We start from the raw sequence: 25,637 nt of genomic DNA on the forward strand, positions 1-25,637 counted from the left end.
TCAGAGGATGCCACCTTTCCAACAAGTTAGTTTGTAAAATTTCTGCCCTGCTAGAGCTGCCCCGGTCAACTGTAAGTGCTGTTATTGTGAAGTGGAAACGTCTAGGAGCAACAACGGCCCAGCCGCAAAATGGTAGGCCATACAAGCTCACAGAACGGGACCACCAAGTGCTGAAGCGCGTAGCACGGAAAAATCATCTGTCCTCGGTTGCAACACTCACTACAGAGTTCCAAACTGCCTCTGGAAGCAACGTCAGCACAATAACTGTTCGTCGGGAGCTTCATAAAATGGGTTTCCATGGCCGAGCTGCCGCACACAAGCCTAAGATCACCATGCGCAATGCCAAGTTTGCTGGAGTGGTGTAAAGCTCGCCGCCATTGGACTCTGGAGTGGTGGAAACACGTTCTCTGGAGTGATGAATCACACTTCACCATCTGGCAGTCCAACAGACTAATCTGGGTTTGGTGGAAGCCATGAGAACATTACCTGCCCCAATGCATAGTGCCAACTGTAAAGTTTTGTGGAGCATGACAATGTCCCTGTGCACAAAGTGAAGTCCATAAAGAAATGGTTTATTCGAGATCAGTGTGGAAGAACTTGACTGGCCTGCAGAGAGCCCTGACCTCAACCCAATCAAACATAATTTTGGGGATGAATTGGAACGCCTACAGGGAGCCAGGCCTAATTGCCCAACATCAGTGCCCGACCTCAACATCTAGTGGAAAGCCTTCCCAGAAGAGTGGAGACTGTTATAGCAGCAAAGGGGGGACCAACTTCATATTAATGCCCATGATTTTGGAATGATATGTTTGACAAGCAGGTGTCCACATACTTTTGGTCATGTAGTGTATATATATACAGTATTTAATACAGTACTACCGTCTACTGCAGTGAAAATACAGCCAAGGCTTCCAAAAATGACCTCATCAGCTCCTCCTGACTTGGGTTACCCATTCATCTGTGGCTTTGCTCACACACTTACACAAACACACACACCCACACCATACCAAACCGAACCACACAACACCACACTATACCACACAACTAACAGGGGTCATCTTTCCCTTCCCAGCCAGGGACTATGAGATCCAGAGAGACCGGATAGAGCTTGGACGCTGCATCGGAGAGGGACAGTTTGGAGACGTCCACCAGGGAGTCTACAACAGCCCGGTAAATAGTACCGTAACAAGTATATAGTATTGAATAAGTACAGAACCAGTCAAAAGTTTGGACACATCTACTCCTTCATGGGTTTTCCTTTATTTGTACTATTTTCTCAACAACAAAAAATGAGTTAAAATAAAGAAAGAAAAACCCTTGAATGAGTAGGTGTGTCCAAACTTTCGACTGGTACTGTATATAGTACATAACAACTATATAGTACTCTAACAAATAAATAATACTGTATCTGTCTGGCTAAATGCAGACAAAGCATCTCTCCTCTCACCCTCAATCCCCATGTGTTCCTCTCAATTTCACCTGACTGTAACCATCTAGCTAAACACATCTCTCTTCTTATTTATATGTTCAATATTTTCTTGTACATAAACTGACCCAATGTTTTGTCTTGTGTCTGACTTCCAGGAGAATCCCACTCTGAACGTGGCCATTAAAACATGCAAGAACTCCACATCGGACAGCGTGCGTGAGAAGTTCCTTCAGGAAGCATGTGAGTGTGCTGAAATGTAGTGTAAGCTAGTGTCACTGTAATGACTGTAATGGGACTGATGATGATTGCAGCTGCTTCTGGTTGCCATGTATGTATGCACACACACACACACACACACACACACACACACACACACACACACACACACACACACACACACACACACACACACACACACTGCCTGATGGTAGTCTCAGGTTGCTTTGCTCACTGTGTTTACAGTGTTCCCAGGCAGTTGAGGAAGGAATATATTCTATTTAATGAAGCTGGTAACTGTAAACATTGGCTTTGTCCCAAATTTCACCTTAGTGCCCTATGTAGGGAATAGGGTGCCATTTGGGATGCAAATTGACAATATTTGTACTAAGAGCAGTGACGTTTGAGTCTGTGTTAGACCTATCACAGGGAGCCTTTCTCTGTTCCTTTGAAAAAGTTTGATGAAATGTTTTTATTTATATTTTGGGGGTGGGGTAATCAAATGTTAGTCTACATCTTTCCACTCTAGTTCTTAACTGTTTGGTGAAATCCTCACACCCCTTTCTGATGTGTGTTCCTCAGTGACCATGCGTCAGTTCGACCACCCCCACATAGTGAAGTTGATCGGTGTGATCACAGAGAACCCAGTGTGGATCATCATGGAGCTGTGCACGATGGGAGAGGTGAGGCGTCCTGGGGGTTGGGTTGGCAGTGAACCCTACAAACACAGAGTATGTTTTGATAGATAGACTACGTACAGTATGCAGAGGTGTTGTTGGAGTTCTTGTCATTCTTGTAATAGATGGGAGATCCCAGAAGACAGGAACACGTTTGGAAACAATTTCCTCTGTCATCCACCTATCTCTGGAAAAACAAAGAGGATCAATCTTATTGACGTTTTTCATCTTCCAGTTGAGGTCCTTTTTACAAGTAAGGAAGTACAACCTGGATCTGTCAACGTTGATCCTGTTCTCCCACCAGCTCAGCACAGCCTTGGCATACCTGGAGAGCAAACGCTTTGTCCATAGGTAAGACCACCACCCATTTTATCCTGCTATTTAGGTTGATGTAGACACTTTAAGATGATGTTAAGCTTTCATTTTCTAATGTATTTATTTGTGCCACGCTGTCAATATTTAAGAACTCAATGTACGTTTTGCAGAATTCCAGAATATTTCCAAAATCCCCAGGTTTTCCAGAATTGCTAGTTATTATCTCTTTGTGTGTACGTCTCCAGGGACATTGCTGCCAGGAACGTGCTAGTGTCTTCCACAGACTGTGTGATGCTGGGAGACTTTGGACTCTCGCGTTACATGGAGGACAGTTCCTACTACAAAGGTACAAACCTGTATTATACGGTCTCTGGTACAAACCTGTTTAATACGGTCTCTGGTACAAACCTGTTTAATACGGTCTCTGGTACAAACCTGTTTTATACGTCTCTGGTACAAACCTGTTTAATACGGTCTCTGGTACAAACCTGTTTAATACGGTCTCTGGTACAAACCTGTTTAATACGGTCTCTGGTACAAACCTGTTTTATACGTCTCTGGTACAAACCTGTTTAATACGGTCTCTGGTACAAACCTGTTTAATACGTCTCTGGTACAAACCTGTTTAATACGGTCTCTGGTACAAACCTGTTTAATACGTCTCTGGTACAAACCTGTTTAATACGGTCTCTGGTACAAACCTGTTTTATACGTCTCTGGTACAAACCTGTTTTATACGTCTCTGGTACAAACCTGTTTAATACGGTCTCTGGTACAAACCTGTTTAATACGGTCTCTGGTACAAACCTGTTTTATACGTCTCTGGTACAAACCTGTTTAATACGGTCTCTGGTACAAACCTGTTTTATACGGTCTCTGGTACAAACCTGTTTAATACGGTCTCTGGTACAAACCTGTTTAATACGTCTCTGGTACAAACCTGTTTAATACGGTCTCTGGTACAAACCTGTTTAATACGTCTCTGGTACAAACCTGTTTAATACGGTCTCTGGTACAAACCTGTTTAATACGGTCTCTGGTACAAACCTGTTTAATACGGTCTCTGGTACAAACCTGTTTTATACGTCTCTGGTACAAACCTGTTTTATACGTCTCTGGTACAAACCTGTTTTATACGGTCTCTGGTACAAACCTGTTTAATACGGTCTCTGGTACAAACCTGTTTTATACGTCTCTGGTACAAACCTGTTTAATACGGTCTCTGGTACAAACCTGTTTTATACGGTCTCTGGTACAAACCTGTTTAATACGGTCTCTGGTACAAACCTGTTTAATACGTCTCTGGTACAAACCTGTTTAATACGGTCTCTGGTACAAACCTGTTTAATACGTCTCTGGTACAAACCTGTTTAATACGGTCTCTGGTACAAACCTGTTTAATACGTCTCTGGTACAAACCTGTTTAATACGGTCTCTGGTACAAACCTGTTTAATACGGTCTCTGGTACAAACCTGTTTAATACGGTCTCTGGTACAAACCTGTTTAATACGGTCTCTGGTACAAACCTGTATAATACGGTCGCTGGTACAAACCTGTTTAATACGGTCTCTGGTACAAACCTGTTTAATACGGTCTCTGGTACAAACCTGTTTAATACGGTCTCTGGTACAAACCTGTTTAATACGGTCTCTGGTACAAACCTGTTTAATACGGTCTCTGGTACAAACCTGTTTAATACGGTCTCTGGTACAAACCTGTTTAATACGTCTCTGGTACAAACCTGTTTAATACGGTCTCTGGTACAAACCTGTATAATACGGTCGCTGGTACAAACCCACTGACTTCCAGGCTGATGTTTTTTTGCACCATCTGATGGTTGTGAAAGCCATTGCAGAATGTCTACACGCTAAAGCACACATGGGTTTTTGTCTCAACGTCCAACCTTTTTTCAGCTTCCAAAGGAAAACTTCCAATCAAATGGATGGCTCCAGAATCCATCAACTTCAGACGCTTTACCTCTGCCAGCGATGTGTGGATGTTTGGTGAGTTTGGCAGCTGCAGATTATACACATCTAGCAATCAACTCCTGTGTGTTCGTGTTTGTGTCGGTCTCTGTCATATCTATAGCCTGTCCTTACAGTCTTTTCCCCCTCCCCACCCCTCTCCTCCTCTCCTCTCTCATTCCCTCTCCTCCCCTCCTCTCCTCTCTTCTTCCCTCCCCTCCTCTCCTCTCTCCTCTCCTCCCCACTCCTCTCCTCCCTCCTCTCTTTATTCCTCCTCTCCTCCTCTCTCCTGCTCTCCCCTCCTCTCCTCTCCTCCCCACTCCTTTCCTTTCTCCTCTCCTCCCCACTCCTTTCCTTTCTCCTCTCCTCCCCACTCCTCTCCTGCCCTCCCCACTCCTCTCCTGCCCTCCTCTCTCCCCTCCTGCCCTCCTCTCTCCCCTCCTGCCCTCCTCTCTCCTCTCCTCCCCACTCCCCATCTCCCCCTCCCCTCTCCTCCCCTCTCCCCCCTCTCATCCCCACTCTTCCCCTCCTATCTCCTTCCCTCTCCTCCCCTCCTCCTCTCTCCTTCCCTCTCTCCTCCCCACTCCACCTCTATCCTTCCCTCTCCTATCCTCCCCTCGTCTCCCCTCTCCTCCTCTCTCCTTCTCTCCCCTCCTCTCTCCCCTCTCCTCCCCTCTCCTCTCCTCTCCTCTCCTCCCCTCCCAACCTTCTCCTCTCTCCTTCCCTCTCCTATCCTCCCCTCGTCTCCCCTCTCCTCCTCTCTCCTTCCCTCTCCTCCTCTCCCCTCTCCTCCCCTCCTCTCTCCCCTCTCCTCCCCTCTTCTCTCCTCTCCTCTCCTCTCCTCCCAACCTTCTCCTCACCTCTCCTATCCTATCCTCCCCTCCCTAACCTCCTTCCCCTCCCCTCCTTTCCAGGTGTGTGCATGTGGGAGATCCTCATGTACGGTATCAAGCCCTTCCAGGGGGTGAAGAACAATGATGTCATCGGGCGGATAGAGAACGGAGAGCGTCTGGCCATGCCTCACAACTGCCCCCCCACCCTGTACAGCCTGATGACCAAGTGCTGGGCCTACGACCCCAGCAAGAGACCCCGCTTCACAGAACTCAAAACCCAGCTCAGGTCAGTACCTCTGAGGGGAGAAGTTCAGGGGTCGGAAGTGCATTGTTTTCCTTTACGATCCTAATGAATAAGATTACTAGGACAGGGAGGACCTGATCCGAGATCAGCACTCCTACTGTGAGATGCTGCATTAATGTAGGCTCTGGTGAAGTATATGCCTCAGGATAAAAGGTGCCTTTAAGCACAGATCTAGGATCAGCTTAACTAACCTATTCCTAACCATAACCATTAGGAGGGGGCGAAAAAAGGAATCTGTCTAGAAGAAACGCCTGCTTGGCAGTGTTCTTTCACACACAGTATCCCTGCTTTATAACTCTGGAAGAATGATGTTGGGGCGGCAGGAAGCCTAGAGCATTGGGCCAGTAACCGAAAGGTTGCTGGATCAAATCCCTGAGCTGACAAGGTAAAAATCTGTCGTTCTGCCCCTGAACAAGACAGTTAACCCATATATGTTCCACATTGCTACACAAGAGGTCACTGTTTCATGTATTAGTATACAGGACACTTCAGTAAGTTTAGAAACAGAGTGGTCTCAGCTACTTAAGTTGTAATCCAAATAAGAGTGGGGTTCCCGAGTGGCACAGCGGTCTAAGGCACTGCATCTCAGTGCTAGAGGCGTCACTACAGACCCTGGTTTGAACCCGGGCTGTATTACAACCGTCCGTGATCAGGAGTCCCATAGGGAAGCACACAATTTGGCCCACTGTTGTCCTGTTTAGGGGAGGGTAGTCCATTGTAAATAAGAATTTGTTCTTAACTGACTTGCCTAGTTAAATAAAAAAATTTAAAGAGGCAACAGGTTGATGCCATATTCCCAATAGAGACTATCAATTATCAGCACACAATGCATTTCAATGGTCTATCTATGTCCGTCAAATCCATGGTAGGTGGATGAAGTGTGATGTACATAGATCTTTTAGACTAGCTGAAGCAAAGCCACATTAGAGGGTGTGTGTGGGTACATTTCTGTGGATATATTTCTGTGGGTAGTCCTCGACTGCGTCCCAAATGGCACCCTAATCCCTATATAGCACACTACCTTTAGACCAGAGCCCTATAGGCCCATTTGAGACGCAGCCCTTTTGTGGTGGATTTATTGCCTTACCTATCCCATGGGCCATTGGCCTTAGTATGTGAGAACCTGTCAACCAATCAATTAAATGTATTTATAAAGCCCTTCTTACATCAGCTGATGTCACAAAGTGCTGTACAGAAACCCAGCCTAGAACCACAAACAGCAAGCAATGCAGGTGTAGAAGCACGGTGGCTAGGTGGCTGTCTGTCTGTCTGTCCGTCGATAAAGTCCTAGAGTATGTGAGAACCTGTCTGTCTGTCTGTCTGTCTGTCTGTCTGTCTGTCTGTCTGTCTGTCTGTCTGTCTGTCTGTCTGTCTGTCTGTCTGTCTGTCTGTCTGTCTGTCTGTCTGTCTGTCTGTCTGTCCGTCCGTCCCTCGGCCCGCCCGCCCGCGTGCGTCAGGTGCTATCATGAACGTGGCTGGTCTTGCTCCATTTGAAGCTCTTGGGTACAGAGTGTGAACTGTGTATTGTCTTTAGCCCATAGTAACATAAAACGTTATGTCCACAATTCACAGGGAGAGAAAGGAAACACAAGGTGGGAGGGATTCCCTCCACACTTCCTTACAATCGCCTCTCCTCTAGACAAGCCCTGGGTCGCATTCATTAGGCACCAAACAGAAGAAAACAGGATAAAACAGGGATGGACTACCTGAACCTGTCCAATAAGAAACACCGTTTTTTGCATTCCTTTGAGATACACTTTGCTACGGTGTGCCCTAGTGAACACAACCCTCGTAGTTAGTTCCACAGCATCATACTTCCCAGTCAGTCCAGTCCAGTGGTAGGCTGGCTGATAGACTGACTGGCCGGCGGCCAACCACAACAGGCTGCCTATGGCAGAAGGAGGGGGAGCTGCTGGCTCTGATAAAGAGAGTTTATTGAAACAGTACAGGACTTTCACACACACTGCTGTGGATATGACTGGGGAGCTGGTGGTTCATGGTTGTGCTGTGATTGGATGCACGTGGGCTCTGAGGCATACACATGGGAGATGAGCATTTTCCTGAGAGGTAAATTAGACGTTCACGTTACTGGTTGAAAAGGATGATTGAACTTCGATAATGCATTTGTTATTAGATAGAGATAATGGATAATACATTTGGTATTAGATACAGATAATGGATAATACATTTGGTAATAGATATGGATAATACATTTGGTATTAGATACAGATAATGGATGATACATTTGGTAATGGATAATACATTTGGTAATAGATATGGATAATACATTTGGTAATAGATACAGATTGTGGATAATACATTTGGTATTAGATACAGATAATGGATAATACATTTGGTAATGGATAATACATTTGGTAATAGATACAGATAATGGATAATACATTTGGTATTAGATACAGATAATGGATAATACATTTGGTAATAGATACAGATTATGGATAACACATTTAGTAATAGATACAGATAATGGATAATACATTTGGTAATAGATACAAATAATGGATAACACATTTAGTAATAGATACAGATAATGGATAATACATTTGGTAATAGATACAGATAATGGATATGCATTTGGCAATGGATAAGGATAATGGATAACACATTTTGTAATAGATTTTTATTTTATTTTATTTATTTCACCTTTATTTAACCAGGTAGGCAAGTTGAGAACAAGTTCTCATTTACAATTGCGACCTGGCCAAGATAAAGCAAAGCAGTTTGACAACATACAACAACACAGAGTTACACATGGAGTAAAACAAACATGCAGTCAATAATATAGTAGAAAAATAAGTCTATGTACAATGTGAGCAAATGAGGTGAGATAAGGGAGGGATACGGGAGATACAGATAATGGATAATACATTTGGTAATAGATACAGATAATGGATAATACATTTGGTAATAGATACAGATAATGGATAATACATTTTGTAATAGATACAGATAATGGATAATACATTTTGTAATAGTTACAGATAATGGATAACACATTTTGTAATAGATAGGCAGGTAGCCTAGTGGTTAGAGTGTTGGGCCAGTAACTGAAAGGTTGCTGGATCGAATCCCCGAGCTGACAAGGTAAAAATCTGTCGTTCTGCCCCTGAACAAGGCAGTTAACCCACTGTTCCCCGGGAGGCCGTCATTATAAATAAGAATTTGTTCTTAACTGACTTGCCTAGTTAAATAAAGGTTCAATTTTTTTTAAATAACACATTTGGTAATAGATACGGATAATGGATAATGCATGTATCTCCTGTTACATCTGAAGCAGAGAGGTGTCTGTGATAACTAAGAGCATTATATTTCAAGTGTTTTGTGTATGTTAATTGTGTAGCAACCCCCTCCACTGTATCCCAGTCTGTGTTATGACTGTATGATAAGCTGTTGTGTGTTCCCTGCAGTACTATCCTGGAGGAGGAGAAGGCCCAGCAGGAGGAGAGACTGAGGATGGAGATGAGACGTCAGGTCACTGTGTCCTGGGACTCAGGGGCCTCTGACGAGGCCCCCCCTAAAGTAAGAACCCTAATCCTACCCCCCTAAAGTAAGAACCCTAATCCTACCCCCCTAAAGTAAGAACCCTAATCCTACCCCCCCTAAAGTAAGAACCCCCTCTAAAGTAAGTTTAGAAAATGCTCTCCTGCTACCAAAAGTCACTTGTATCAAAGTGGCATGTTTTTAGGGAGTCCCGTCAGTGGACATTGAAATCATGGCTAGTCTGGACCCCACCAAAAAAAGAGAAAAAAAAGACATACGGACAGGACCAAAACAAGACATCGGCGTAGGGCTCCTTAGTGGGAAGTAGCCATCAACAAATAAAAACCTGGAGGATTTCATTCCAAATGCTCACTCAGCCAGCTTATTCAGTACTTATCGAGTCACTTACAGGAATTGCTTAATGTAAAGCAGGTGTTGATATTCACCCCTTCTCCTCTTTAAAGGGACAATCCATATGTTTGCATATATACAAATAGCCATGTCTATAAAGTAATAGCCAGGGCCCGGTTCTCCGATGGCGATGGAACTTAAGCTTTTGAGTGTTCTCACCATCGAGAGCATCCTGACCGGTTGCAACACCGCCTGGTATGGCAACTCCTCGGCATCTGACCGTAAGGCGCTACAGAGGGTAGTGCGTATGGCCCAGTACATCACTGAGGCCAAGCTCCTGCCATCCAGGACCTATATAATAGGCGGTGTCACAGGAAAGCCCATAAAACTGTCAGAGACTCCAGTCACACAAGTCAGACTGTTTTCTCTGCTAGCACACGGCAAGCGGTACCGGAGTGCCAAGTCTCGGACCAAAAGGTTTTTTAACAGCTTCTACCCCCAAGCCATAAGACTGCTGAACAATTAATCAAATGGCCACCGGACTATGCTACTTGCTGTTTATTATCTATGCATAGTCACTTCACCCCTACCTACAGTTGAAGTCGGAAGTTTACATACACTTAGGTTGGAGTCATTAAAACTTGTTTTTCAACCACTCCACAAATTTCTTGTTAACAAACTATAGTTTTGGCAAGTCGGTTAAGACATCTACTTTGTGCATGACACAAGTAATTTTTCCAACAATTGTTTACAGACAGATTATTTCACTTATAATTCACTGTATCACAATTCCAGTGGGTCAGAAGTTTACATACACTAAATTGACTGTGCCTTTAAACAGCTTGGAATATTCCAGAAAATTATGTCATGGCTTTAGAAGCTTCTGATAGGCTAATTGACATAATTTGAGTCAATTGGGGGTGTACCTGTGGATGTATTTCAAGGCCTACCTTCAAACTCAGTGCCTCTTTGCTTGACATCATGGGAAAATCAAAAGAAATCAGCCAAGACCTCAGAAAAACATTTGTAGACCTCCACGAGTCTGGTTCGTCCTTGGGACCAATTTCCAAACGCCTGAAGGTTCATCTGTACAAACAATAGTACGCAAGTATAAACACCATGGGACCACGCAGCCATCATACCGCTCAGGAAGATGAGCTAGAGATGAACGTACTTTGGTGGGAAAAGTGCAAATCAATCCCAGAACAACAGCAAAGGACATTGTGAAGATGCTGGAGGAAACAGGTACAAAAGTATCTATATCTGTCACGACTTCCGCCGAAGTCGATCCCTCTCCTTGTTCGGGCGGCGTTCGGCGGTCGACGTCACCGGCTTTCTAGCCATCGCCGATCCACTTTTCATTTTCCATTTGTTTTGTCTTTGTTTTCTACACACCTGGTTTCTATTCCCCAATTACATGTTCATTATTTAACCCTCTGTTTCCACCATGTTTGTGTGCGTGTTTGTATATAATGTTCAGGTCGTTACTTGTTGGCTGGTATTGTTTGCCGGGTTTGTTATTATGCCCATTATTTACAAGTGACCGCTATTTCACGCACCTTTAGTATTTGTTTTATACTGGTGCTGTTTGTGGAATAAATTACCTTGTACATTCATCTCTGCTCTCCTCCGCCTGATTACATGCACCAGTTACCCACAGCCTGACAATATCCACAGTAAAACGAGTCCTATATCGACATAACCTGAAAGGCCGCTCTGCAAAGAAGAAGCCACTGCTCCAAAACCGCCATAAAAAAAGACAGATTACGGTTTGCAACTGCACAAGGGGACAAAGATCATACTTTTTGGAGAAATGTCCTCTGGTCTGATGAAACAAAAAAAAGAACTGTCTGGCCATAATGACCATCGCTATGTTTGGAGGAAAAAGGGGGAGGCTTGCAAGCCGAAGAACACCATCCCAACCGTGAAGCACAGAGGTGGCAGCATCATGTTGTGGGGGTGCTTTGCTGCAGAAGGGACTGGTGCACTTCACAAAATAGATGGCATCATGAGGCAGGCAGGAAAATGATGTGGATATATTGAAGCAACATCTCAAGACATCAGTCAGGAAGTTAAAGCTTGGTCTCAAATGGGTCTTCCAAATGGACAATGACCCAAGCATACTTCCAAAGTTATGGCAAAATGGCTTAAGGACAACAAAATCAAGGTATTGGAGTGGCCATCACAAAGCCCTGACCTCAATCCCATAGACAATTTGTGGGCAGAACTGAAAAAGCTTGTGCGAGCAAGGAGGCCTACAAACCTGACTCAGTTAGACCAGCTCTGTCAGGAGGAATGGGCCAAAATTCACCCAACTTATTGTGGAAAGCTTGCGGAAGGCTACCTAAAACGTTTGACCAAAGTTAAACAATTTAAAGGCAATGCTACCAAATACTAATTGAGTCTATGTAAACTTCTGACCCACTGGGAATGTGATGAAAGAAATAAAAGCTGAAATAAATAATTCCCTACTATTATTCTGACATTTCACATTCTTAAAATAAATTGGTGATCCTAACTGGCCTGAGACAGAGAATTTTTACTACGATTAAATGTCAGGAATTGTGAAATACTGAGTTTAAATGTATTTGGCTAAGGAGTATGTAAACTTCCGACTTCAACTGTATATGTACAAATTACCTCAACTAACCTGTACCCCCGCACACTGACTCGGTACCGGTACCCCCTGTATTATTGTTATTGTTATTAATTTATTTTTAGTTTTTTTTAAAATTATTATTTTTAACTTTTGTTTATTTGGTAAATATTTTCTTGACTCTTCTTGACCTGCACTGTTGGTTAAGGGCTTGTAAGTAAGCATTTCACGGTAAGGTCTACACTTGTATTTGGTGCATGTGACAAATAAAGTTTGATTAGATTTTTTAACAATTCTCCATTTCTATAATGGCCGAAGAACTTGCATGCGTTTCTCAAAACACTGCGTAGGGAGAACTTTAAATAGGTGCGTCGTTAGAGCATATGTCTATTGATAGGATCGAAAGAAAGGCAGTGCTGCTCTCGGATCAGTGTTTTCCATTCAAATCTTACCTTAACATTGGATACTGACGACGGATAAGTTCCTAGAAAGAAATGATCACCTATGGCTGCAAATATTGAGCCAGCTTATTCTAATGCTTAGACTATGCACTAAATCAAATATTTGGCACATTGCTCACATGTTGTTAGACCTACAGGAAATTGAGGCAAAAATTACAGACAGTAGCCTACAATTAGCAAAACAGAACTCAATAAATTGAACATGAAATTGATTTCAATATGATTGAAATATATAGGACTATGTAGCCTACTGTATTGATCTTTTAATGCAGTCGTTATTTTTTACCCTTTGCTTGTTTATAACAATTGCAAAGACATTGGCAACTTTGTATTGTAGTCAACTTCATTCTGAAGTTATCGGCATCTTGAACTTCTGTACATAAATTGATGCGGAAGGGCAAATAAGCATCTAACGACCCAGATAGCTGTTCTACGAGTGATCTGTGGCAGTCCGTAAATAACAAGTGTTTTCAAGTGCAACTTTTGTAACAATGGTTTTGGGAAACATCTCTGAGATTTAACGATGCGCCTACGAAGGTTCTAACGATGAACTTAGCCTTACAATGCTTTTGGGAAACTAGGCCCTGGATGCGCCAATTACATTTTGGAAATACACCTTTTGCATGCGAAATGTTGTAGACTTTTGTATAATCACCTTCGGGTTTAAAAACCATGAAAATTCAAAACAATAAACAACCTTTTAAGTGAGAAATAGGCATTGGCCTGAAGCCCGAAAAAGAAAGGAAATTCACAAGCATCACAATGCCTACTCCACCCATGCTCTACCAAGGTTTTCCAGCACCCAGCCAAACTGTCTTCATTATTTTATGATGACTGATGAAGACAGCTTGGCTGTTGAAACGTTGGTTATAAAATTATTGCATCTTAGCAGCTAGAGTGTGCGGCTCTCCTTCTCTGTTTCAAGTGTTCTACTCCGCTAGCCAGCACCTCGCCTAAACAGGTGTTCTACTCCGCTAGCCAGCACCTCTCCTAAACAGGTGTTCTACTCCGCTAGCCAGCACATCCAGCTTCTTCACCTGTGGGATCGTCTGAGGGGGAGGGGGGTGCTGGGGTGTATTTCTGTCTGTGATAAAGCCCTTTTGTAGGCAAAAACGTATTCTGATTGGCTGGGCCTGGCTCCCCAGTGGCCACCTATTGCTGTGCCCCTGCCCAGTAATGTGCAATTTAAAGATTAGGGCATCATGAATTTATTTCAATTGACAGATTTCCTTCTATGAACTGTAACTCAGTAAAATCTTTTGAAATTGTTGCATGTTGCATCTATAATTTTGTTCGGTATACAATAGACCAACATAGCTATTGTAGTAGGTGAATGCTGTGTACTGGAAAAACTTGGTAGAGCATGGGTGGAGTAGGCATTGTGGTGCTCATGTGAATGTCCTTTCTTTTTTGGCTTCAGACTAATGCATACTCACATAAAACTTTTGTTTTTTGTTTTTAATAGTTTAGTTACTAGTTTGTGGGATTCAACGTCTGTATTTTTTATGTGTAATGATTGTATATTCTCCATAAATAGTTTCCTCATCTAAGAATAATAAAGCTTTCTTATCTGATTTTATCTCTGGATATGGGATGCAGCGCCATCCTATGGTTGGAATGTAGATACATGTCAAGCATGCCATTGTTTCCAAGATTTCTACAAAGGATAGCTTGGTGCTTTGCATCTAAAAGTCGATTAAGACTGGGGTTATAGTGTAAACATTTCTGAGGTGTCCTAGTGGTTAGAGCGTTGGGCCAGTAACCGAAAGGTTGCTGGATCGAATCCCCGAGCTGACGAAGTAAAAATCTGTCGTTCTGCCCCTGAGCAAGGCAGTTAACCCACTGTTCTCCGGGCGTGGATGTCGATTAAGGCAGCCCCCCGCACCTCTCTGATTCAGAGCGGAAGACACATTTCAGTTGAAGGCATTGTTGTACAACTGACTAGGTATCCCCCTTTCCCTTAGATATTTTAGGTAGCTTGATACAATGACTCTCATTCCCTGTCCAATAGATGGGGTTCACACCCTGTAGAAAGTCTATCTATCCCATGTGTACTTCAGTATGCTTACTGCATGATCTGTCACCCCCTCTCTGAGCAGCCTAGCAGACCTGGTTACCCCAGCCCTCGCTCTAGTGAAGGATTCTACCCCAGCCCTCAGCATGCTGGACAGCTCAACCATTACCAGGTACTGTACTATACAATACTACACTACTGTACGCTACTATACTATACTATACTATACTATACTATACTATACTATACTATACTATACTATACTATACTACTGTAGTATACTACTATACTATAATATACTATACTATACTACTGTACTCTACTACTGTACTCTACTATACTATACTATAATATACTATACTAACACACTTTTAACACAGAGAATGAGTGCCGATAGACATGGCAGCTCTGCTTCTAGCTCCTAAGCAACTTTGCAGTATTTTCTCTTTTTGTGTGTTATTTCTTATATTACTAGCCCAGAACATTTTTTGTGTTATTACATACATCCGGAAAAACTTTTGTATATCAGAACGGCGGTAACTCACCAGCATTACGACCAGGAATACGACATTCCCGATTTGGATCCTTTGTTCGTACCCCCCAAGGCAATTTAACTCATCCCAGAGGTTGCTCCAAGACGCCGACGTGGGAGAAGAGGTATTCTGAGTGGACTTTTAGTTCAACTCAGGAGGCGTGCACACCATCCCCTGCTTGCGAGTATATTACTTGCTAATGTTCAGTCTCTGGATAATAAAGTAGACGAGCTCAGGGCGAGGATCTCCTTCCAGAGAGACATCAGGGACTGTAACATACTCTGTTTCATGGAATCATGGCTCTCTCCGGATATACTGTCCCCGTCCATACAGCCAGCTAGGTTCTCAGTACATCACGTAGACAGGAATAAAGAACTATCCGGGAAGAAGAAAGGTGCTGGTGTATGTTTCATGATCATTTTTTTTTTACATTTTACATTTTAGTCATTTAGCAGACGCTCTTATCCAGAGCAACTTACAGTAGTGAATGCATTTTTTTTTTTTTTTTTTTTTTGTACTGGCCCCCCGTGGGAATCGAACCCACAACCCTGGCGTTGCACACACCATGCTGGCGTTGCAAACACCATGCTCTACCAACTGAGCCACAGGGAAGACTATTAACTACTGATGGTGTGATTGTGATAATGTACAGAAACTCAGGTCCTTTTGTTTACCCGACCTAGAATACCTCACAATCAAATGCAGACCGTATTACCTCCCAAGAGAATTCTCTTCGGTTATAGTCACAGCGTGTATATTCCCCCTCAAGCCGATACCACGACGACCCTCAAGGAACTACACTGGACTTTGTGCAAACTGGAAACCACATATCCTGAGGCCACATTTATTGTAGCTGGGGATTTTAACAAAGCAAATTTGAGGACCACAAGGGTGCGTGATCAGCCTCATTCTGTACTCCCTGTTCACCCATGACTGCGTGGCCATGCACACCTCCAACTCAATCATCAAGTTTGCAGACGACACAACAGTAGGAGGTCTGATTACCAACATTGACGAAACAGCCTATAGGGAGGAGGTGAGGGCCCTGGCGGAGTGGTGCCAGGAAAATAACCTCAACGTCAACAAAACGAAGAAGCTAATCGTGGACTTCAGGAAACAGCAGAGGAAGCACGCCCCTGTCCACATCAACAGGACCGCAGTGGAGAAGGTGGAAAGCTTCAAGTTCCTCTGTGTACACATCATTGACAATCTAAAATGGTCCACCCACACAGACAGCGTTGTGAAGAAGGCGCGACAGCGCCTCTTCAACCACAGGAGGCTGAAGAAATTCGGCTTGGCCCCTAAGACCCTCACAAACTTTTACAGATGCACAATTGAGAGCATCCTGTCGGACTGTTTCACCGCCTGTACGGCAACTGCAGGGCTCTCCAGAGGGTGGTGTGGTCTGCACAAAGCATCACCGGGGGCACACTGCCTGCCCTCCAGGACACCTACAGCACCCGATGTCACAGGAAGTCCAAAAAGATCATCAAGGATATCAACCACCCGAGCCACAGCCTGTTCACCCCGCTACCATCCAGAAGGCGAGGTCAGTACAGGTGCATCAAAGCTGGGACCGAGAGACAGAAAAACAGCTTCTATCTCAAGGCCATCAGACTGTTAAACAGCCATCACTAGCCGGCTACCACCCGGTTACTCAACCCTGCACCTTAGAGGCTGCTGCCCCATATATGTAGACATGGAATCACTGGTCACTTTAATAATTGAACACTAGTCAGTTTAATAATGTTTACATACTGCTTTACTCGGTTCATATGTATATACTGTATTCTATTTGACTGTATTTTAGTCAATGCCACTCAGACATTGCTCGTCCTAATATTTATATATTTCTTAATTCCATTCTTTTACTTTTAGATTTGTGTATTGTTGTGAATTGTTAGATACTACTGTGCTGTTGGAGCTAGGAACACAAGCATTTCACTACACCTGCAATAACATCTGCTAAATATGTGTATGTGACCAATAAAATGTGATTTTGATTTACTGTGTACTACCCATAGAATGAGAATGGGGTTCCACGTCTCTTCTATTGATTCTATATCTGTGGTATTACTGTTTATTACTTTATACCGTTACCATTAGATATCTGAACCATTTCCATTGATAATAAGGTACTGACCATACTGGTTTAGTAAATGTATTTAAATGAATATTTTTCTAGCTACTTGGCAGTGGTTTGGTTCTTACTAGCTAGTGGTGTGTAGAGGGGGAGAACGTGATCAACTTTATCATCTTGCGTAAAATGGTGAATTTATGGTGACGTGACGTGCTTGCCCTCTATCTATCTTCCCATGGCAGCTGAGCTGAAATAGTGAATGCATTGAGAATGAGAAATTATATCTCCCCAAACTAAGTTATTTTACAGCACCTCAGCTCCCCGTAATACATTGCTGACAGCGGGAATTTCCTGCAACACTTTTTTAAACTGCTGGCGTTGTTGACTTAAGGCAGATTCCATCTGCGGAAAAATCCACTCTCAGATTCTGTTGTTATCGCTCTCGACTACGTTATCGCCTTAAAAGGCGTTCTATGTGCCGGTATGCATATTTATAGGTTATTGTCTTTTATTTTCAGGTCAGTTATTTTTAGGATATTTATCAGCCAGTGCTAATGTCACATGTCACATATAGGCTCAGATATACATAAAGTCCCAGAGGTCTTTGTGTCTGGAGGGTAAATAATGAGGTACTGCGTTATACTGAAAGCTAAGTGTTTCTCTGTCCCCTGAAATGCTAACTGGGGCCTATGTTATATGATGAACAGCCTTGCCTCACAGACAATACTTTTGTATCATCACAATCCTCTCTCCAAACAAAATGGGGTTTTCACCTGTCGTCTGTCCTACCATATCCAGGTTGGGTACCCTGGCCCCCACGTTATTCCCGCTATGCCCAGTGGAGGGTACTCTCCCCAGGCCGGTGTTCTGGACCCTCAGGAGGCCTGGAACCACCACCGACCAGGAGACGTCCCCATGTGGTCCCCAAACATGGAGGTGAGAGAGAGCTCCACAAAAATATACATGTATACTCTCCTTACTATGTGATTCTGCCAATTGTATTCAGGCGAAATTGCTGAATTTCATCAGCTATTGTCTGAGCTTGGTACATCTCTAGCAATCACAGATGAGGCTTAATACTAATCCACTATCCTCTCTACCTCCCTCTCCCTCAATCCCCCTCTCCTTCCCTCCCCCTCTGCCTGTCTTTCCCCCTTCCCCCTCTCCCTCTCCCAGGACGGAGGTGCGTTGGACATGCGTGGTCTGGGCCAGGTGCTGCCCCCCCAACTGATGGTGGAGAGGCTGATGATGCAGCAGCAGCAGATGGAGGAGGACCAGCGCTGGTTGGAGCAGGAGGAGTGCTTCCTGGTAAAGCTTACCGTATGCTTCCCAGTCGAAACAGTTTGTGATGTTTTTATCCATTTTGGTCTTCGGCAGGTTTTTTTGGGGCTGTTGGATCGCACAACATTTTTTATTGAGGCTTATCGGAGCTTGGTAGCTGAAGTTTACGCCCCTTCGTCAGTGATTGGTCAACAGTAGGGATTTGTCAAATGAAATGTTTGTCATTCAACGACATAAGACTAGTTTTCATGCACATTTTTTCACTTATGAAATACTGCACCAAACATTAGTTTGATGTAAAATTGCGCAACAAAGTCCTCCTCTACAAAAATGTCAAAATTAAGGAGAGATTTCTTGAGTTGTGTTAGATTAATTCTGACTATTTTGAGGAAGCGGTACTTGTCTCTAGTTTTTCAAAGGACTGTATTTTAAGTATGCGAGTGAGCACAGACGTTCACTCCGCCTAGCTGAGTTCTGCTAGAAGTAAAACAAAGCTATGTATGGAGACACCTTAACAGACCCTTATTCACCACCTACTGACACACACGCACACCATCCTGAGAGAAATGGAGAGAGAGAGAGGTTGAGGACCAGCGCTGGCTGGAGCAGAAGGAGATCTTCCTGGTAACAGCCTCTTATCGACCTTATTCACCCAGTACCATCTGGCTACTTCATCTTTTACCCCACACTGGCTCCCTCTTGCTATCATGCTAAAACACCAGCTAATACACTCGCAATCTCACCTTTGGTTATTTGGATCCCCAATTAGGATGTGTATTAGTGACACCACCTTTCATCCTCTGTTTGTACCTCACTAACTCCTGCTAAATAGAAACATATGCTCTCTACCTCAGTCTACACCCTCGTTATCAATCACTTGATTCTTGTGACTGAGAGACATACTCTCTCTACGTAAGATTTAATGTCAGATGAGCCCTGAATTACAGAAATTACATGAAATACACACATCAATATAAATGCAAAATGCAAACAGAAAGAAAAACACGGTCATAAAAATCAAACACATTCATCAGTAATAAGATCCTCAATCAGCTTTCTGAATTGACCTAGTGACACCAGAACATCACATTTATGAACATTTCGAAGATTTTTCCAGAAATAAGGTACAAGAAACTAAAAATGGATTCACCTAATTCAGTAGAGACAAGGGATTTCAAAAGTTAGCAATCCCTGAGACCGTGGGCTGGTAACTCATAAGTCTACAGTTTAGTAATGATGTTAGGTACGGTGGGAGCTTTTGTAAAAGGGCTTTATACATGACATCAAAAAGGGCCAAACAACTTTCTGGTAGAGAACTGCATCTAACGGCTTTAATGAAGTGGCAGCTGCGTTCATATAGATGATGTCGCCATAGTCTAGGACCGATGGGAATGTCGACTGAATAATCTGCTTTCTATTTAGCAAGGGACAGGACCTATTTCTATAGAGGAAGACCATTTTCATTCTCAGCTTCGTAACTAACTATTATTTATTTATTACATTTTTTTATGTTACCTTTATTTAACTAGGCAAATCAGTTAAGAACAAATTCTTATTTACAATGGCGGCCTACCCCGGCCAAACCCGGACGACATTGGGCCAATTGTGCGCCGCCCCATGGGACGGACTCCCAATCACAGCCGGTGATGCAGCCTGGATTCGAACCAGCGACTGCAGTGACGCCCTTGCACTGAGATGCAGTGCCTTATCCCGCTGCGCCACTCAGGAGCCCTAATCAATATGCTTATATTAATCTATCCAGATATTAATCTATCCAGATGCTCAGATATTTGTGAGCAGGGACATGATCAATATGGACACCATCCAAAATACATAATAAAAATAAAATAAATCATCAGTTATTTTTGCACTCTAAAGAACAATATATACTTAGTTTTACCTGCAGTCAATACTAATTTCAAGTCAATAAGGTTTTTCTGTAATTTAATGAAGACAGATTATAGTTCAGATAGAGCCTGGTCAACCGTGTGGGCCATAGCATAGACAACAGTGTCATCGGAATACAAGTGCAGGTTACAAGTCAATATTGTTCATGTTAACAGTAAAAGGTACAGAACCCAAAATTGAACCCTGCGGGACACCTTTTGTTGTGTCCAGAAAACCTGATTTAACACCATCAGTAGATACACATAGAGTTCAATCTGTAAAGTAATTTTTAAAGCAGTTACATGCAGCCTGGTCTAGGCCAATTTGAGGGGGGCAGGAGTACAATGATTCAGCAGGCAGGGGGGCAGAGAGCTGCAGCAGAAATGGATCAAGCATATCAGCCCCAGTGGTTATTTTTTTTTACATCAATCTTAAGCAAGGCAACGCATCACATCATAGTAAATTGTTGAAATGAAAACAAAGATTCACTAGAAATTGACGGGTTAACTGTCAAGTCAGCTAGAGGCGGGCAGAGGGAAGAGGATTCGATTGACTGACCAGGGTCAATTAAACCACAGTTCCTCTCAAATAAAAATCCTGCCGAGATGATAAAAGGATTAAAAGCATCACTTATCCCATTCTTCGCATTTATGATGCCAGATTCAGACAGAACTTGCTTAGGCAGGGAAGAAGAGGAATTTGTATGCTTCCGTGCATTTAATGTTTTCAAAAATGAAGGATCACCAGCGGTCAAAGAGAGCTTAAAAAGTATTTTTGATTTAGCTTTCTTAATCAAGATAGTACATCTGTTTCTCAGTTTGTCTGAAATATTGCCAGTCCACTACAGAGTCAGTTTTCCTTGCTTTGACCCAGGCCTGAGTTCTCATCTGGATGACAGATAGATCTAACCTTTGGTTTTCTTTCAGTTCTATGAATTGTTTCAAAGGGGCGTGTTCATCTGCCAGAGGAATAAATATTGAGGAGAAATGTTGTAGAGCCAACGCAGGGTCAGGAATACAGGAGACAGAGTAGAACATGGCAGGGTCAGGAATACAGGAGACAGAGTAGAACATGGCAGGGTCAGGAATACAGGAGACAGAGTAGAACATGGCAGGGTCAGGAATACAGGAGACAGAGTAGAACATGGCAGGGTCAGGAATACAGGAGACAGAGTAGAACATGGCAGGGTCAGGAATACAGGAGACAGAGTAGAACATGGCAGGGTCAGGAATACAGGAGACAGAGTAGAACATGGCAGGGTCAGGAATACAGGAGACAGAGTAGAACATGGCAGGGTCAGGAATACAGGAGACAGAGTAGAACATGGCAGGGTCAGGAATACAGGAGACAGAGTAGAACATGGCAGGGTCAGGAATACAGGAGACAGAGTAGAACATGGCAGGGTCAGGAATACAGGAGACAGAGTAGAACATGGCAGGGTCAGGAATACAGGAGACAGAGTAGAACATGGCAGGGTCAGGAATACAGGAGACAGAGTAGAACATGGCAGGGTCAGGAATACAGGAGACAGAGTAGAACATGGCAGGTTAGAACCTTAACTTTGTTAAATGTCCCTTAATTAAACGAAAAGTCGTGTTTTTGCTGATTGGTATCTCTAATACATATTATGAGATAATGATCACTGAGATCATATACCCCACTAGACAAATGTTTATGGTGGTTATTAGTAAGAATTCAGTCAATCAATGAGGAGTTAACAGGGTTTTTCACATTTAGCCGTGTGGATTTTGAGATCAATTGAGTATTATCCAGAGCAACTTACATTTAGTGCATTCATCTTAAGATAGCTGGGTGGAGACAACCACTGATCACAGATCACAGTTAGTGCATTCATCTTAAGATAGCTGGGTGGAGACAACCACAGATCAGTTAGTGCATTCATCTTAAGATAGCTGGGTGGAGACAACCACAGATCAGTTAGTGCATTCATCTTAAGATAGCTGGGTGGAGACAACCACAGATCAGTTAGTGCATTCATCTTAAGATAGCTGGGTGGAGACAACCACTGTTCACAGTTAGTGCATTCATCTTAAGATAGCTGGGTGGAGACAACCACAGATCAGTTAGTGCATTCATCTTAAGATAGCTGGGTGGAGACAACCACTGTTCACAGTTAGTGCATTAATCTTAAGATAGCTGGGTGGAGACAACCACAGATCAGTTAGTGCATTCATCTTAAGATAGCTGGGTGGAGACAACCACAGATCAGTTAGTGCATTCATCTTAAGATAGCTGGGTGGAGACAACCACAGATCAGTTAGTGCATTCATCTTAAGATAGCTGGGTGGAGACAACCACAGATCAGTTAGTGCATTCATCTTAAGATAACTGGGTGGAGACAACCACTGATCACAGTTAGCGCATTCATCTTAAGATAGCTGGGTGGAGACAACCACTGATCACAGTTAGTGCATTCATCTTAAGATAGCTGGGTGGAGACAACCACTGATCACAGTTAGTGCATTCATCTTAAGATAGCTGGGTGGAGACAATCACTGTTCACAGTCATAGTAAATACACTTGGGTTTGCTTTTATTTTATTCAATGAACTGTTATCCAGTCAGTCTCTCCCAGAACCATTATATCAGTAGTATGCCGCGGACTGTTTAGTTGGGGTAAACATCTGGATTGGATTACAGTGTCACGCACACTAGTGTTTTCTCTACTAGCTCAATCTTTAGCCCGTCCCCCTCCTGGGGTTGTTTTTCTAAGCTGGAGGAGATCCAGATCATTGTTGTTTTCATTCAGTGAAATAAGGTGGGAAGAGTGATGTTCTCCCTAGCCTTTTGATATGGAGAGAAAAGGGGATTCATTTGAAAAACAAAGCTGTAAAGGTGCGTGGGTGGTGTGGGTCTGAGTGTGAATGTGTCAGAGAGACCCGAACTGTGACCACAAACTCATCTCCTGAGGGAAAATCAGGGATCAGCCAGCATTCTAGAACCCTTCTCTTTTCTCTGGAGAGCTAGACTCTCTGGAGAGCTAGACTGATGATATGAACTATATGATGGTTAAAGATGACAGTAGTGCTACCTAGCTGCTGTTGGCTTTATATTTCATATTTAATACTCATACAATCAAATGATCCATGTCCAGAATAGGCCATCTACATTGTTTGAGCAATATATTGAAAATTACCTTCGTGGAAATAATACATTGATAAAGGATACAATTTGTGGCACTTGAAAATGTTTGTGGTGTTGCCGCATCCAACAAGACAATTGCATAGGACTTAAGAGTTTTCTAGACTGGATTTAAAGGGATCTTTAACAGTTCTGGTATTTGAGCAGCCAGCCTCTGTGATAACAGTCCCTCCCCACCCCTTCATGATCCCTCTCCCTCCCAGAAGGCTTTCCTGTGGAAAATATTTTGGTCTGCGTCTGTTTATCCACAGCCCTGGCCAGCCAGGGTTCAGAAGGAGAGCAATCATTAATGCTGCCGGTTTCATTTGGCCGCCAGATAATGTGGTGAAGATGGGTGGAAATCTCAGCCAGTGTTCATGCTGTTCTCAGAATTAGAACGATCCTTTAGGCAGATCTGGCAACGGAACCGACAACACTGACGTGGTCTTGCTTTGTATACCTTAGCCACTGTAGCATTTATACATTCACTATCTTTATTCATGTGATTTGTGTGAAATATTTGGTTTCATATGATTATGTATTCCTGTACACAAATAAGGGTTGAGATCATCAACTGGGAGAAAGTAAAGGAGGGAGGGAGAGAGGGAAGGAGGGAGAGAGAGAGGGAGAGAGGGAGAGAGAGAAGGAGGTCTGCCACAGAGCAAAAGGAGTCTGCTGTGGGATCAGTCTCTGCATGAATCCGTCAGACACGTTTAAGCATTCCTCATCCAGCAGCAGAACCGTCAGTCTGTTGGTTGTCTCACTCTGCCGATGGGACCACCGCTTTTCACAGAGCTCAGAGGATGCACCTTTTCAAGTCCTGCTTTGGAAAACCGGTACAGATCATGGCTGGGAAGGGGTGGTGGTTGTTTTGGTGGCTTTCTGTGTGGATTTGTACTGCTGGTACTTGGATACCTGGAAAGATCTTTAACTCTCAACAAGGTGCTCCTGAAGCTCTGAAGATTCCTTCTGTGCAAATAGTTATCTCACTGCACTGTCTGTGTTTGCATATCTTTGTGGTCAGTCAGGGTGGCAGAAATATATTTTAGATTGTACTGGATGGATGATTGGTTGATTTAGTATTGTTTGTTGGTAGCAGGGAATGAGGGTTAACACAGCGAGATAAAAGAACAGATCTGTTTCAAACAGAATTGTGAGTTCTATGCTCTCATGGAATTAAACACGAGTGAGAAATCGGCAGTCATTTCATCTTATGTTGTAAGAAACAGACTCTATAGTATTCTATTTCAAGACTACTGTAACATTTGTTTTAGTGATGAGGTTTTAATCTTTGAGGTTGTGGTTATGAGGTGGTCAGATGTAGCTAGAAAGTTCTCTGACCCTCTGCTATGTGTTCTCGTCAGAAGCCAGAATCCAGGAACTCACGGGGCAGCATTGACCGGGAGGACTGCAGTCTCCAGGGGCCGGTGAGTTTCCCATGACCCACCGTTTGTTTAGGTTCATACCCCAGAGGGACGGAGCAGGAAATATTGTTTTTCAATAAACCAATGTATTTATTACGTTTTTCCATTTCAATCATTTTTACAACAGACATTTTGTCTGAATTTTATAGCGCTGGCCTCAGTAATATACACATATACTACCTTAGGGATGTCCTGGTCCCGGAGGTCCCAAACACATCTGTTCTTTCTTTCTACCTGGTAGTTCCAGCACTCACCTGGTGTTCCAGGTCTGAATTAGTCCCTTGTTAGAAGGAGAGAAAACCAGAAGTGTTTCGGCCCTCCTGGACCGATACTGAACAGCCTTGTTCTAGCTGGACACTCTGAACCAGCCCAGTCCCACTAGGACGACATATTGGGACTAGGGAGGGTGGGAACTGAACTGTGGCAACAGTTTCTCATGCCATCATCTCTCTCTCTCTCTCTGCTGCTGGATAATCTTTAAAAACAGGCGTCAGCTATAGAACACCCACAAACCAACCAGACCCATTCACACAGTAATTACAGAACAAAACTGGGCTGAGTGGGTCTCTGCTCTGAGAAGAGGAAACATCAGAATGCACCATAGTGTGTTCAAATCAAGAGAGAAGAGGG

At 43.3% G+C, this 25,637-nt stretch overlaps 1 protein-coding gene across 5 annotated transcripts in view; it reads left to right on the plus strand.

The window, feature by feature from the left end:
• LOC106588992 (focal adhesion kinase 1) overlaps positions 1-25,637 on the plus strand; it is a 110,901-nt gene that overhangs the window by 70,675 nt on the left and 14,589 nt on the right. For 4 of the 5 annotated variants that reach the window (XM_014178603.3, XM_082970236.1, XM_014178596.3 and 1 more), the window contains 12 exons: positions 1,073-1,170; positions 1,585-1,669; positions 2,228-2,328; positions 2,558-2,673; positions 2,883-2,983; positions 4,552-4,641; positions 5,517-5,721; positions 9,168-9,279; positions 14,748-14,834; positions 18,074-18,211; positions 18,452-18,583; positions 24,948-25,010. In XM_014178603.3, the coding sequence (XP_014034078.3) occupies positions 1,073-1,170; positions 1,585-1,669; positions 2,228-2,328; positions 2,558-2,673; positions 2,883-2,983; positions 4,552-4,641; positions 5,517-5,721; positions 9,168-9,279; positions 14,748-14,834; positions 18,074-18,211; positions 18,452-18,583; positions 24,948-25,010 (1,328 nt within the window). Of the gene's footprint in view, positions 1-1,072; positions 1,171-1,584; positions 1,670-2,227; positions 2,329-2,557; positions 2,674-2,882; positions 2,984-4,551; positions 4,642-5,516; positions 5,722-7,690; positions 7,807-9,167; positions 9,280-14,747; positions 14,835-18,073; positions 18,212-18,451; positions 18,584-24,947; positions 25,011-25,637 lie in introns of those variants that run through there. The other variant, XM_045709599.2, reaches the window with a different exon arrangement.

Source organism: Salmo salar, chromosome 27 (genome assembly GCF_965601325.2).
Source record: "Salmo salar chromosome 27, fSalSal1, whole genome shotgun sequence".
Taxonomy (NCBI): domain Eukaryota; kingdom Metazoa; phylum Chordata; class Actinopteri; order Salmoniformes; family Salmonidae; genus Salmo; species Salmo salar.